Source organism: Acanthochromis polyacanthus, chromosome 5, assembly GCF_021347895.1.
Source record: "Acanthochromis polyacanthus isolate Apoly-LR-REF ecotype Palm Island chromosome 5, KAUST_Apoly_ChrSc, whole genome shotgun sequence".
Taxonomy (NCBI): domain Eukaryota; kingdom Metazoa; phylum Chordata; class Actinopteri; family Pomacentridae; genus Acanthochromis; species Acanthochromis polyacanthus.
This window is the reverse complement of record NC_067117.1, coordinates 160,062-173,682: the sequence shown is the minus strand read 5'-3', so window position 1 is coordinate 173,682 and position 13,621 is coordinate 160,062. Positions and strand designations below refer to the sequence as shown.

The window sequence follows — 13,621 nt, the reverse complement described above, 5'->3', positions numbered from 1 at the left end:
CGAGTAAAGTTTCAATATGTGATTACACTCGTGTATCCCTCTGGATGACGTTGTTTATCAAACTTAGTGCATTTACGCGTGTATATATGTTACATTGTTTATTTATTTCTATCTAGAGTTCAGAATTGCATGACTCCTCTGACGAAGAGTATGTCCCAGACGCCCCAACATCTTCCTCCAGAGGTCGGGCATCTAAACGAAGCCGTCAGGCGGGCTATGGAGGCCGTGGTCGGGGAGCGAGGCGAGCACCCCGAGCCAAAAAACGTCCTGCAGTCTCTTGGCCTGACAAGCCGTGGGATCGGTAACTTTTCTGGAAGTTGCTGATCCCTGATGCTCTCTCCTCCACGAGCAAAACAAATGTGTGTGCGGTTGCGTAGTGCGTAGCTCGCCCACCTCTGCATGGGCTTGCTTGCTGTGCGCGTAACCGTTGATTGACAGCATGACAAAGCTGAAGCTCGAACTTGATTGGTCGGCAGCGACCGGCGCTTTTTGGAATAACATGGGGGTCTATGAGAGGAAGGCGGAGCTCAGGAATAAATTTTCATATCGCGTTATACTAACTTTATATTATAGTATCGAACTAGACTAACACATTTAAGCTTTGTTAAAAAATGATACATAGATTGAAAACAAACGGAAACTCCGGACAGCAGCTTTAAAATACTGTAATTATCAATACATCTATCAATGTAACTATCAATACATTTATCAATACATCTATCAATATTACTATCAATATATTTATCAGTATAACTATCAATACAACGATCAATACATCTATCAATATAACCCATTTGTCAGTTCCACCGTTTTAAATACTTGATATTTTCTGAGCACATGTATTTCACTACAGTCATTCCACAATAATTCATTCTTTATTAATCGGGGATTTCTGTTGTGAGAGTGAACGGAGAAAACCGTGGGCGGTGGTGGAAACCCTCACTATGAAAGATTGATGCTGAGGTGGGATTGATTGGCGCCGCAGGAAGAGCAGAGGAGGACTTTTATTAACGATGGACTCGTCAGACAGACAGAGTGGCTCCTGAACGTCTCTCTGAAATGTGTTGGTCAGGTTCAAGTGGAGGAAGTGTTCTTCTAAACCAGACGTCCTCCGTCCTGAAGAGAGTCAGAAATGTAAAGTTCTAACCTCACCACGCTCATCTCTACCGTCACATTCCTTCTTCTTTTGTTGATGTTATGAAAACTTATCTCTTCTAGTTAGGGTGCAGCGTCCTGGTTTTCTACTGCATTTTGTATTTGTAGCAGCAGTCCAGGTGTAAACTGTCTCCTCCTCTTCCTCCTCAGGGTTTCTCGTGCTTCCTCCGTCCTGCTGTCCGACCCTTGTTTCCAGCTGCACTCCATCCAGCACCTTCTTGGGGAGGCAGGAGACTCCTCTGGTCCCTCTGGTTCATCAGGTTCTTCGTGTTCCTCTGGTTCCTCGGCTGCCATCGCCGCCCGTCCAGCTGTTGGATCTTTGGGTTCGTCCATGGCTCCTCCCATCTCTACAGCCGGAAACTCGTCAGAGCGGAAACACTTCTCTCTTCATGCGTGTGAGTCCAATCCCATGTTTAATCTGTAGAAACAGAAGAGCTTTACTGTCTTCATACATGGAACATGATGAAACAAAACCTTTAGTTTTTATTATCTTCATACATGGAACATGATGAAATAGAACCTTCATTGTTTACTGCAGTAAACTAGACGCTCACAGACAGAAGTCTGGATTCCTAACAGCCTAAACTCTTCAGCGTTCAGCTAAAGACAGAAATGCTGCTGTCTTTGCTGCTCTGAGGATCGATGAGCAGCTTCTCTACGGTTCGGTGCCTCGTGACACTTTTGTAGTTTGCAGTGAAGAAGTTTCAGCGAGATGTGGAACAGCTCTACAAGGTGACTGATTCACTGGATGGTGGGCGAATGGACCATCCGAAAACAGCTTGTGTTCCTGCGGCATTGATTGTGGTCCTTTTTTAAAGCTGATGCTGTGACAGAAGTCGTAAATCTGAGGAGGAAACAGACGAACCAAACAACTTTTTGATCCTCTAAATTGACCCAAACCTTCACACTGATGGAGGATTAAATATGATTTATATCAGTTTAATGTTGATGTGGTTCACCTTAAAGCAGGAACCTGCAGGGAACATGTTTGTAGCATAAAGCTTATGAAATATTTTTATTATGCAGTATTTTATTATGTATGATTTTTGATATCTCTATTTATCACTCCATAAATCTGAAAGTGCTGTCGGCAGACAGAAAAAGGTGAGTTTCTCCATGTTTTTAACAATAAATGCTGCATAAATCAGGCTTTGAATGAAAGATGAAGGAACCTCAGAAAAAAAACCTGCAGAATATAAACAGGAATAAAACTGGATGAGGGATGGACGTTTCTGGATCGGAAGGAAAATGTATTTGAATAAATGTTTTGTAATTCCAGTCTACAGATGCTAGTAGACAAAACTAAAACCTAAATGTGAATTCTGATGTTTTCTTCTCACTCTGAGAGAAGAAACGCTCCTAACCCTAACCAGCAGCTTCATAGTGAAGACTTCCTGTAGATTCTGTTCAGACATCACTCATCTGGAGGGCTTCAGATTTGTCTTCTTTGTCTTCAGACTGACGTGTTTCTGCCTTCATCAATAAAAAGTGAGATTACATAAACTCAAGAGCACAGAAAATCTTCAGAACTCCACTGCAGCAGGTTTCATGTCTATCATCCAGGTCATCTACGGACGTGATCCAACAGTTCAGAGTCTGTTTCTGGAAAAATTTCAGAAAACTTCAGCTGGATTTAATGAAGAACAACTAGAAGAATGGTAACAGCAGGCTCTCCTCTGGTCTCCATGAAGGTTGATGATCAGTGATGGTCCAGAAACATCTACTGCTGCTCAGGTCTTCTACAGCAGTGTTTCCCCTGGGTTGAAATGGCAGCGAGGTGGTGGGTTGTGCCAGAGGCACGAAGCAATTAGGGGGGTCCGGGGGCATGCCCACCCCCCCCACCCACCCCCCCCGTAAAAATTTTGAAAATCAAGATGCAAAATGGGGCATTCTGGCACAATTTGGAGCACATTTTGTTGTATTTGTAGCCATTTCCAAAAACTAAATTAAATAAAATTTTCATGTTTCTTTTCTAAAAATCAGTGATAGGGAGAAAATATGACAAATATAAACCCACTTGTTCTTGCGATCAAAACATGTCAACTAGTCCAGTCTGTTATATTCTGGTCAGATTTCCACTCCATTCCAAAATGCCACATCAGTTCTTATTACACATTTGAAAAAGATAACAAAGGACTTGAATCTGGAATCAAGTGGTGACTTTTACTTTTTTTCTAAAAACAACTACATGTTAGGCACCAAATTCATTTTTATTTATAATAAAAAGCTTATGACCTTCATTTTACTTAAAAATGTGAAAGAAAACTTAAACTCTGGGTTAACAACTGGTTTTCTGAAGGAGTTAGTTCTGGTTTCAAAACTGTTCCCTTTTTGAACACAGAACTAGAATTTGAACACATAATTTGTTTTGCCATTGAATGATATAATTTCAGGCACTCTATAAATCATTTTATCAAAAGAAACTAGGAACTTTATATTCCATTGAAATCATTTGTCTCGTTGGGTAGAACGGGTTTTGTACCTAAATGTTTTAACTGGAGCCATTTTTACAGTCGCTGTCAATTCGTATCGCCGCGGACAACAGAACAGTAACTCAGTAAAGGAAGCGAGATCGATGCCGACACTGCGTTGCTCACTTTATTTTGATGACATGCGATAGTTTTGATGCTTAATTTGACATATGTCTGTGATACACACCTGCTTTTAGCCCCGAAAAACGAAACCATGGAGCGCTGCCGCTTCTTGTCCGCCATGCTCGTTGTTCGCCAATCGGAACGACCGACATTTGAAACACAAACTCGCGAGATGTCATAGAGAACTGAATGTTACCGACCAACAGGGATGTGTCTGCTGTCTTCACCCACGGCGAGAAAAGGCTGCCGTTCTGACTTGTTGATTTCAGCGGCGAATATACCGGACTTATGTGTCAATGCTTTCTAATATTTAGCATTACTTTTTTTTTTTTGGAGCGGACCAGTGAGGCGGCAATGTCGGCAAAATTGTAATGAGGCGGTGGCCTATAGCAGAGAGGCGGCCCGCCTCGTCGGTCATATAGGAGGGGAAACACTGTACAGAAATGGGATCTGAACTCTTTGGTCTCATGGAGGAACTTCCGGATAATTGATTGTTGTGTGTTTTTTTTTTTTTTTTTTTAGTTTTTTTTTAAATGAGCCGTTAAAGCAATAGAACTGAGTTTATCTGTCGACACTTCAGTCTCAGAAGGTCTTCATCCTGGAGTGTTTCCTGAAACTCTGTTAAAATCATACTTGTATGAGTGGATTAATGCAGGTTATCTCTAAAACTCAAAGTTTGTTTGGTGCTGACTTTTATTTAGAGATTTCTGGAGAACCGTGTGTCAGTTAAAAAGTTTCTAGTTAGAATTTAAAATGTCTGATCGGTTTGCTGGAGTCTCACGACTAAACGTCTCTGAGCTTCCAGATCAGGAGCTTTGGTCCTCAGTGTGCTTTGGAAAGCAGCCCGTTATGTTCCTAATGTGATTTGGACTTCACTTTCATTTTGTTCGGGGCTGCAGTGGAATCCATCACAGCCTCATTCCGCTGCTGTCAGACTTCATGGAGCCTGAGAGATTTATTCTGCACAATGTGAAGGACTCTCAAAGAATCTGATGAAGCAGCTTTTTCTCTCTGCTGTTTTCAGCTCCATGTGTTAGTTACAGATTAGACTCAGATCCTCACATGGAACACAACAGGGCTGAAGTTTCAAGTTCTCGAGATGTTCTCCAGGTGTTCTTCAGGTGTTCTCCAGGTGTTCTTCCAGTGTTGTCCAGGTGTTCTTCAGGTGTTCTTCAAGTGTTGTCCAGGTGTTCTTCAGGTGTTGTCCAGGTGTTCTTCAGGTGTTATCCATGTGTTCTCCAGGTGTTCTGGTGGATCAGTGAATCTTGTCTGATCAACCTCAGGTGTTTAATCAGCAGCCTTCTTGGATAAATTCGTTATTTCTGGAGGAACAGACAACCTGCAACACCCCCATGGTCTAACCTAATGTAAACTTTTGGGTCTGATTGGTTTGCTGAACGGTTGCTGGTGGTTGGCTCCAAACTGAAGAGCTACAAAGACACAAAACATCCAGAAAGACACACAGATGGACTATAGAGAGTGCTAGGGTTAGGGTGATGTGAATGTTCCAGATCATCAAACTAATATTTATCTGTATTTAATGTTGGACAGAGATAACCAGTTTTTAAATGAGGTTTATTAGAACCCATACTAACCTGTGATTTAAAGTCTTCTCCCTCTGAACCTGATAACTGGGTTGGCAGCAGCAGCTAGATGTTTGTTCCAGCTGGGATCATATTCTGCATCCATGGAGGAACGTTGGTCCAATCTTCTCTGGAGAACAGTTTAAATTCAGTCGATTATTAAAAGCAACGAATTGCATTATCGATTCGTTGTGTCGCGCAATTCATGCATCACTCGTCATGTCGCGGAGCCGTCTAAAATAAATAAATAAATTCAACAAATGAAACATGACCAGCACGGAGAAAACAGTTTGACCGAATTCCTCAAAAGTATGGGAGCATTTCACGCTTCACAAAACAAAGACATGCTGCGTGTCCACTACACGCGAATGCACGCATCTGAAAATCGCACTGATGCCGGACGGTCACGAGCGGGTCACTATGTGGTCACGTGACCGCGCTTTCAGCTTGACGGTCCGGTAGAAGAGTCTGACAAAGACAGCGGCTGGGCCGCAAACTTTCTCTATTATTTCGAAAACACTTCAGGGAAAAGTATTTCTAAAGCATTTGAGGTGAGAAATAATCTGTGCAGCAGCTGAACCTGTGCTGGTTTTAGTTCACCGACGGCTAGTTTAGATGTTTAAGGACAGCAGAAGAGTCTACTTCATGCAAATGAGCTGCAGGTAAACACACCGGATCACAGCTGGAAACGCACCAACCGGCCACATGTGATGTGTCGCATCTAGTGGACACGCTCCTTAAGTCACTGCATTATCCTACATTTGTTCCGTTTTAAAGTGAGGAAACGTAACATCAGTCTCTCTGGTAGCTTGTCTGATGCTAGGGTTAGCTTATTAACTGATTAATGACAGAGATAGGGTGTGTGACTGTGAGAGGTTTTATTTCACTTTCATCAGCTAAAGCATGGTTTGAATATGCATTACAAATAAACGTAACTTGCACACTATAGTGGTAATAATTTGAAGATTAAGCCTCAAGTTTTAATTTTCTGACAACATCTGAGTGAAGACACTGGTCTGTGTTGGAGTGAGGCAGGATGAACTACATTAACAGGCTTTATGATGAGAAAGACATCATTTCCACCACAGCAGGCAGCTGTTTGACTGAGAGCATCCTCAGCATGACCGTCACTGACATGAGGCCTCTGATGGTTGAAGACAAAGGCTTCACTACAATCAATATTTATGTTAATAATTATGTTAATCAACAATTCAAAAGTGATGGCTGATTTTGATTATTTAATTTTCAATAAATTTTTATATATTGTTACTTTTGTGAGTTTCAAGTGATTTCAGTGAGAATTGTGGGTTTTTCCTTCTTTAACTGAGGGGTACCAACAATTTTGTCCACGTGTGTACCTCCAGAGGGCCAAAGTGAATGTCATGGACTGTCTGCCCAAAGCCCGGACTTGAATCCGATAGAAAATTTGTGGGATGAACTGAAGACTAGGGTCCATGCCAGAAGACCATCAAATCTGATGGAACTAGAAAGATTTTCCAAAGTAGTATGGGCTAAAATTCCTCAGGAGGTGTGTCAGAAGCTTGTCCAGAACTACCACAAGCGACTACAGGCTGTTATCAACCAGAAAGGATACACAATTGACTATTAAAATCAGGGGGGCTAATAATTTTGACCTTGGTGAATTTTTAGTTTTGTAAAACAATTACATGTCTAATGTAGCCACAAGGGGACACAAGCCAGTGTCTTATTGTGCCGGTCCCAAGCCCAGATAAATACAGAGGGTTGTGTCAGGAAGGGCATCCGACGCAAAACTTTGACCAAATCAAACATGCGAATCAAATGTATGACTTCCATACCGGATCGGTCGAGGCCCGGGTTAACAACGACCGCCATCGGTGCTGTCGACCTACAGGGTGTCGGTGGAAAATGGACGACTGTTGGTCGAACAAGGAGGGGAGGAAGGTGTGTTCATAGGAAGAGAGAGAAGAGGAACACCAAGAGTCTAGGACTGAGAGTAGGGACTTTGATTGTTGGAACTATGACAGAAAAAGGTAGAGAGCTGGTTGACATGATGCAGAGGAGGAAGGTGGACATACTGTGTGTCCAGGAGACCAGGTGGAAAGGTAGTAAAGCTAGAAGTTTAGGAGCAGGGTTCAAGTTGTTCTATCATGGTGTAGATAGGAAGAGAAATGGAGGAGGAGTTATCTTGAAGGAGGAGTTTGTTAGGAATGTACTGGAGGTAAAAAGAGTGTCAGATCGAGTGATGAGCCCGAAGCTAGAAATCGAAGGTGTGATGTTCAATGTTGTTAGTGGGTATGCTCCACAGGTAGGATGTGAGCTGGAGGAGAAGCAGAAATTCTGGTTGGACCTTGATAAAGTGATGCAGAGCATCCCTAGAAGTGAGAGAGTTGTCATTGGTGCAGACTTCAATGGACATGTTGGTGCAGGAAACAGAGACGATGAGGAGGTCATGGGCAGGTTTGGTATCCAGGAGAGGAACGCAGAAGGACAGATGGTGGTTGACTTTGCAAAAAGGATGGAAATGGCTGTAGTGAATACTTTCTTCCAGAAGAGGCAGGAACATAGGGTGACCTATAAGAGTGGAGGTAGGAGATCAGTGACTGCAAAGTAGTGGTAGGTGAGAGTGTAGCCAGACAGCATAGGATGGTGGTGTGTAGGATGACCCTGGTGGTGAAGAAGATGAAGAGGGCAAAGGCAGAGCAGAGGACCAAATGGTGAAAGCTGAAAAAGGAAGAGTGTTGTATGACTTTCAGGAAAGAGTTGAGACAGGCTTTGGATGGTCAGGAGGTGCTTCCAGATGACTGGACAACTACAGCAAATGTGATCAGGGAGACAGGTCGGAGAGTACTTGGTGTGTCATCTGGAAGGAAAGGAGATAAGAAGACTTGGTGGTGGAATGAGGAGGTGCAGGAATGGATCCAGAGAAAGAGGTTAGCTAAGAAGAAGTGGGACACTGAGAGGACTGAAGAGAGTAGACAGGAGTACAGGGAGATGCAGCGTAAGGTGAAAGTAGAGGTGGCAAAGGCCAAACAAGGGGCTTACGATGACTTGTATGCTAGGTTGGACAGTAAGGAGGGACAGACTGATCTGTATAGGTTGGCAAGGCAGAGAGACAGAGATGGGAAGGACGTGCAGCAGGTTAGGGTGATAAAGGACAAGGATGGAAGTGTGTTGACAGGTGCCAATAGTGTGATGGGAAGATGGAAAGAGTACTTTGAAGAGTTGATGAACAAGGAACATGAGAGAGAACGAAGAGTAGAAGAGGTGACTGTTGTGGACCAGGAAGTAGCAAAGATTAGTAAGGATGAAGTGAGGAGGTCATTGAAGAGGATGAAGAGTGGAAAGGCACTTGGTCCTGATGATATACCTGTGGAGGTATGGAAGTGTCTCGGAGAGGTAGCAGTAGAGTTTCTGACTGGGTTGTTCAACAGGATCTTAAATAGTGAGAAGATGCCCGAGGAATGGAGGAGAAGTGTGCTGGTGCCCATCTTTAAGAACAAGGGAGATGTGCAGAGTTGTGGCAACTACAGAGGAATAAAGCTGATGAGCCACACGATGAAGCTATGGGAAAGAGTAGCTGAAGCTAGACTAAGGGCAGAGGTGAACATCTATGAGCAGCAGTATGGTTTCATGCCAAGAAAGAGTGCAACAGATGCAATATTTGCTTTGAGGATGTTGATAGAGAAGTACAGAGAAGGTCAGAAGGAGCTGCATTGTGTCTTTGTAGATCTGAAGAAAGCTTCTGACAGGGTGCCCAGAGAGGAACTGTGGTTTTGTATGAGGAAGTCTGGAGTGGCAGAGAAGTATGTTAGAGTGGTGCAGGACATGTATGAGGACTGTAAGACAGTGGTGAGGTGTGCTGTAGGAGTAACAGAGGAGTTCAAGGTGGAGGTGGGAGTACATCAGGGATCAGCTCCTAATAATTTTGTCCTCAACTGTAATCTTTATTTGTCTAAACAAAAGAACTCGAATCTAGTGTATTAACAAGAACACAAAATTTAGTCCATCTGTTAATGAACATTTACTCCATTAATTAATTAATTAATTGATTAATTGAAGGATTTGTATTTTTGTGAGGACGTCACGCTGAACTGATGGCTAGAAAACATGGCAGTAAACAAAGTGGTAATCAAACTAAAGCGATGAATCGGTTCACTGCAGCTCAATTTTTAATTCAGCGACACATCAGATAGAGAGTATTCTGTCTTTCCAGTGCATTCCAGACTTTAAAATGTTCACTGTTCTATTATCTCTCCGTTGATGCAGCCTCTCTGGTAAAGTTGAGGATTTTGTTCGTCCATCCTGCTGCACAAACACTGCTGTGTTTTTCATGGATGTTCTGATGGAATCAGAGTCTCTTTGGACCGACCATTTCTTAGTGCGAAGGAGGTTTTCCTGCTGAGGATGATGATCTCTCAGGTTCATTATCAGAGCTGGATTTGTACCAGCCGCCGATGTTCTGCTCTGATCTGATTAAGACACTTCATACTGTTCCAGCCTGCACTTAGCAAACTCGATATCCAGGCTTTCCTTCATATCTCGGAGTGTGATTCAACCCTCAGATTGCAGTTCATCTCATCGAACAGCTTCAGAGTTTGAAAAACGATCCTGAAATGTTCCAATCAATTTTAGACGTCAGTTTGTTTGTCTCGTGCTCAGACTGATTGATTCCATGTTTCTGTAACGTCTCACTGGTCAACACCGACAAGACCAGATCAGTCAGAGATAGAATCAGTGATCAATCAGAGACAGAATTAGTGATCAGTCAGACTGTAATCAGTGATCAGAGACAGAAATCAGTGATCAATGAGAAATGGAACCAGTGATCAGTCAGACTGTAATCAGTGATCAATCAGAGACAGAATCAATGATCAATCATAGACAGAATCAGTGATCAATCACACTGTAATCAGTGATCAATCAGACAGAAATCAGTGATCAGACTGTAATCAGTGATCAGTCAGAGACAGATCAGTGATCAATCAGACTGTAATCAGTGATCAATCAAACTGTAATCAGTGATCAATCAGACAGAAATCAGTGATCAGTCAGACAGAAATCAATGACCAGACTGTAATCAGTGATCAGACAGAAATCAATGATCAATCAGATAGAAATCTGTGATCAATCAGACCGTAATCCTCAAATGAGAATAAGTGAGATGATGAAACGTTACATCACGTCTCAGTTGATTGGATGAGTAGACTGTTCTGAAGCTGTGAGCGCATGTATGTGGAACCATCACAAAGCATCATGGGTAAAATATTCCCTGTGATCCAGCTGTTCTTCCTCACATTTAAGCTAACTATAAATACTAGGGTTAGGGTTAAACAGGTAAAAACAGGACTAAAAGAAAACACATGAACCAAAGTAAAACAAGGAACATTCAACAGCAAATAAAATGAATGAAATGATTAAATCAGAAACTACAGATTAAAATACACTGAAAGGACATAAAATGTAGATACTGCAGTATGCTCATGTTACTTCTGCTGCTATCAGTTAGCTCCTGCTAGCTCCTGTTCACTCCAGATAGCTTCTCTTAGCTACAGGTAGCTCTCTTAGCTACAGATGTCTTGTCTCGTCTCGTCTAACTTGGCGCGATCGCTTGGCACTTGACCTTCGAAACACCGATCATGCAACCCGGTCTCACGGGGATTCGTGAAACTGTCACGTAAGTTTTAGTTTCGGTTTCGTGCGCACCAACACGATTTCGTCATGTTTTTCGTGCCGCTCACCACGAAATGTTTTTCGCTGTGGTAATCACATCTGAAAGTGGTTTATACCGGCGGATTCATGACGATCTAAGCTGTCCATCGGCGTATACTGCTTGTGTGATCGCGTTTGCGGCCGCCGGACATTCTTGAAATTCCTATGCAAATTGGTAAGTGTACCACCGGCTTATGGTTAGGTTATGGTTATGGTTATGGTTAGGGTTATGTTTAGGAACGATGTCATGCAAAATATAGCGTTGGATTCGCCACGGTTTTACATTAAAAATATAATATACACATTCTTTTGAAATACGTTCTGAGTGGCACGAAAAGTCCGCCGTTTAAAATACATTGGTCCGCATTTCGTGGTGAGCGGCACGAAAAACATGACGAAATCGTGTTGGTGCGCACGAAACCGAAACTAAAACTTACGTGACAGTTTCACGAATCCTCGTGAGATCGGGCTGGATCATGGGATTGATAAGCTGGTCTCTCAACACGATTGACAAGATTGTTGCCACAAAGAGCATAGGCTTAGGGGAGCCTACCTGCCTGGATGGGAGTTTCGCCTCTGGTTACGCGATCAACACCAGGGGGAAGTGGAAGGGGGTCCAGTGCCTGGCACCCATATCCGTAGAGGATGTGGAAGATGTTTATATATTTGGATTTCTGATGACAGATCTGCTGATAATTGGCTTGATCGCGGGCCTGAGCTTCTGGAAAATCAGGATGACCGCAGATAGAAACGACGTCCAAACTCTGCTGGTCGGATCAAGGCTGCTGGTGACCGGAATGATGAACTCAAATGTAAGATAGACAATTTGCTTGGTGACTGTTGATTTGAGTCGCAAAGTGGATGCCATCAAGGTGAGGATCGCCACAGCTGAGGTCTAAAAAGTTGGGAGCAGCCAGGGGGAAGGTGTAATTGCTCTTCTCCCCCGCCTAAACAAGAAGGATGCTGAAAACATTCTGACGCCCCTGGAACAATAACAAACTCCTCTGGAAGTTTTTCATGGCCAAGAGATAGCTCTCCTAAACCCTCCCCAGTTTCCCAAGAACACCTGTTGACTTCTGGACTGGTCCATCTGAGGATGTCTCCATGGCAACCTGCTGTGTAATCGCGCTCCACCCTTGCGAACTGAGACACCGGGGTCTGGGACGGAAGGAGATTGGCTACATGCATACACGCACACTTGGACTCATGAACTGAGGACTGAGCTCACATTCACACACACGTGCCCATCACCCCCTCCAAGGCCGCCTCCACAAGCTTCCCACTCGCGATGCACAGTGGGAGGAATCCCGTGCATGCAGATCGCCACCTTATGGCGCAGCAGCTGCATAGGAGACCGACCTACTCTGTTGAGCCACCCGTCCATTACCTCACATCCTTATCCCATCTGACCTTGTCTAACGTCATGCTTTGCCTGTTGTGGGTTTGTTTTTTTCAGGTTCCTTCTCAAATTGAATTTCCCAACTTGGAGGTTTTATTTGGCATAATGAACCTTTTTTTTCCCATTTTACCATCTGCTATCCCTACCCCGATTCCAAATGTCTTTGTTTTTCCTTTTTCTCAAGACAGGCGCGCTCCCAACGGTGCTGCAGCCCGAGCTGCCATTGGCAGGGCAGCTCAAATGAAATTCCATTGTATATGAAAGTGTGCAATGACAATAAAGGCCTGATTGATTGATTGATTGATTGATTGATAGCTCCTGTTAGCTCATCTGTACTACAGATAGCTCCTGTTAGCTCGTCTGTACTACAGATGGCTCCTGTTAGCTCCAGATAGCTCCAGATAGCTCCTGTTAGCTCCAGATAGCTCCTGTTAGCTCGTCTGTACTACAGATGGCTTCTGGTAGCTCCAGATAGCTCCTGTTAGCTACAGATGCATAAGCCTGTCCTCAGCCTGTATTGACTGGTTTGCTAGCTGTCTTAGTAACCGTAAACGGCGAATAAAGTCAAAGAGCTTAATGTCAGGACCTTTGATGTCAGGGCTCCATTTTGGGCCCAACTTTGTTTTCCATGTCCAGAAATGATGTGGCCAAAGCTAGTGGTGCCTTCAGATACATCTCTATGTTGATGACATCATTATTTACTCCACTGCTCCATCACTTCACTCTGCTGCATCTACCAGCCTTACGTCAATCCAGGAGTCTTTTCAGGACTTTCACCTCAATTCCGAGAAAACTAAATGTCTGCTATTCAACCAGACAAACAGTGTCTCTAGCCCCCAAAGATCACCTGTGCAGATGGCTCAGATCTGGACGTCATCATCTCCTACCTCTTCACTCTCTTTCATTCCTCACATCAACATTCTTCAGGCTAAAATCAAATCCTGGGGTTCCTTTACCCTAAGGCCTCCTTTACATGCTCTCTTGTGAAGACGACCATCCTCGCCATGTTCGACTACAGTGAAGGTGGCCCCTAACAGGCCTGATATCCTCCATCACTCAGCCTTTCTCCACCCTCCATAGTGACCTTTACTAACTGGTGGGTTGGTCCTCCCTTTACTCCCGGAGACTCCAGCCCTGGCTTCTACTCATCTACCAGACCCTATCAAGGAAGACGTCAGTACCTCTCCAACCTCCTCCAC

The 13,621-nt window shown here is 43.6% G+C and overlaps 1 protein-coding gene across 1 annotated transcript in view; it reads left to right on the top strand.

Annotated features, from left to right (window-relative positions):
* The window catches only part of LOC110966941 (E3 ubiquitin-protein ligase RNF123-like), a 151,018-nt gene that overhangs the window by 103,130 nt on the left and 34,267 nt on the right, over nucleotides 1-13,621 (top strand). Inside the window, exon 37 of the mRNA XM_051947767.1 lies at nucleotides 1,306-1,550. Coding sequence (XP_051803727.1) covers nucleotides 1,306-1,550 — 245 coding nt within the window. The remainder of the gene's footprint in view (nucleotides 1-1,305; nucleotides 1,551-13,621) is intronic.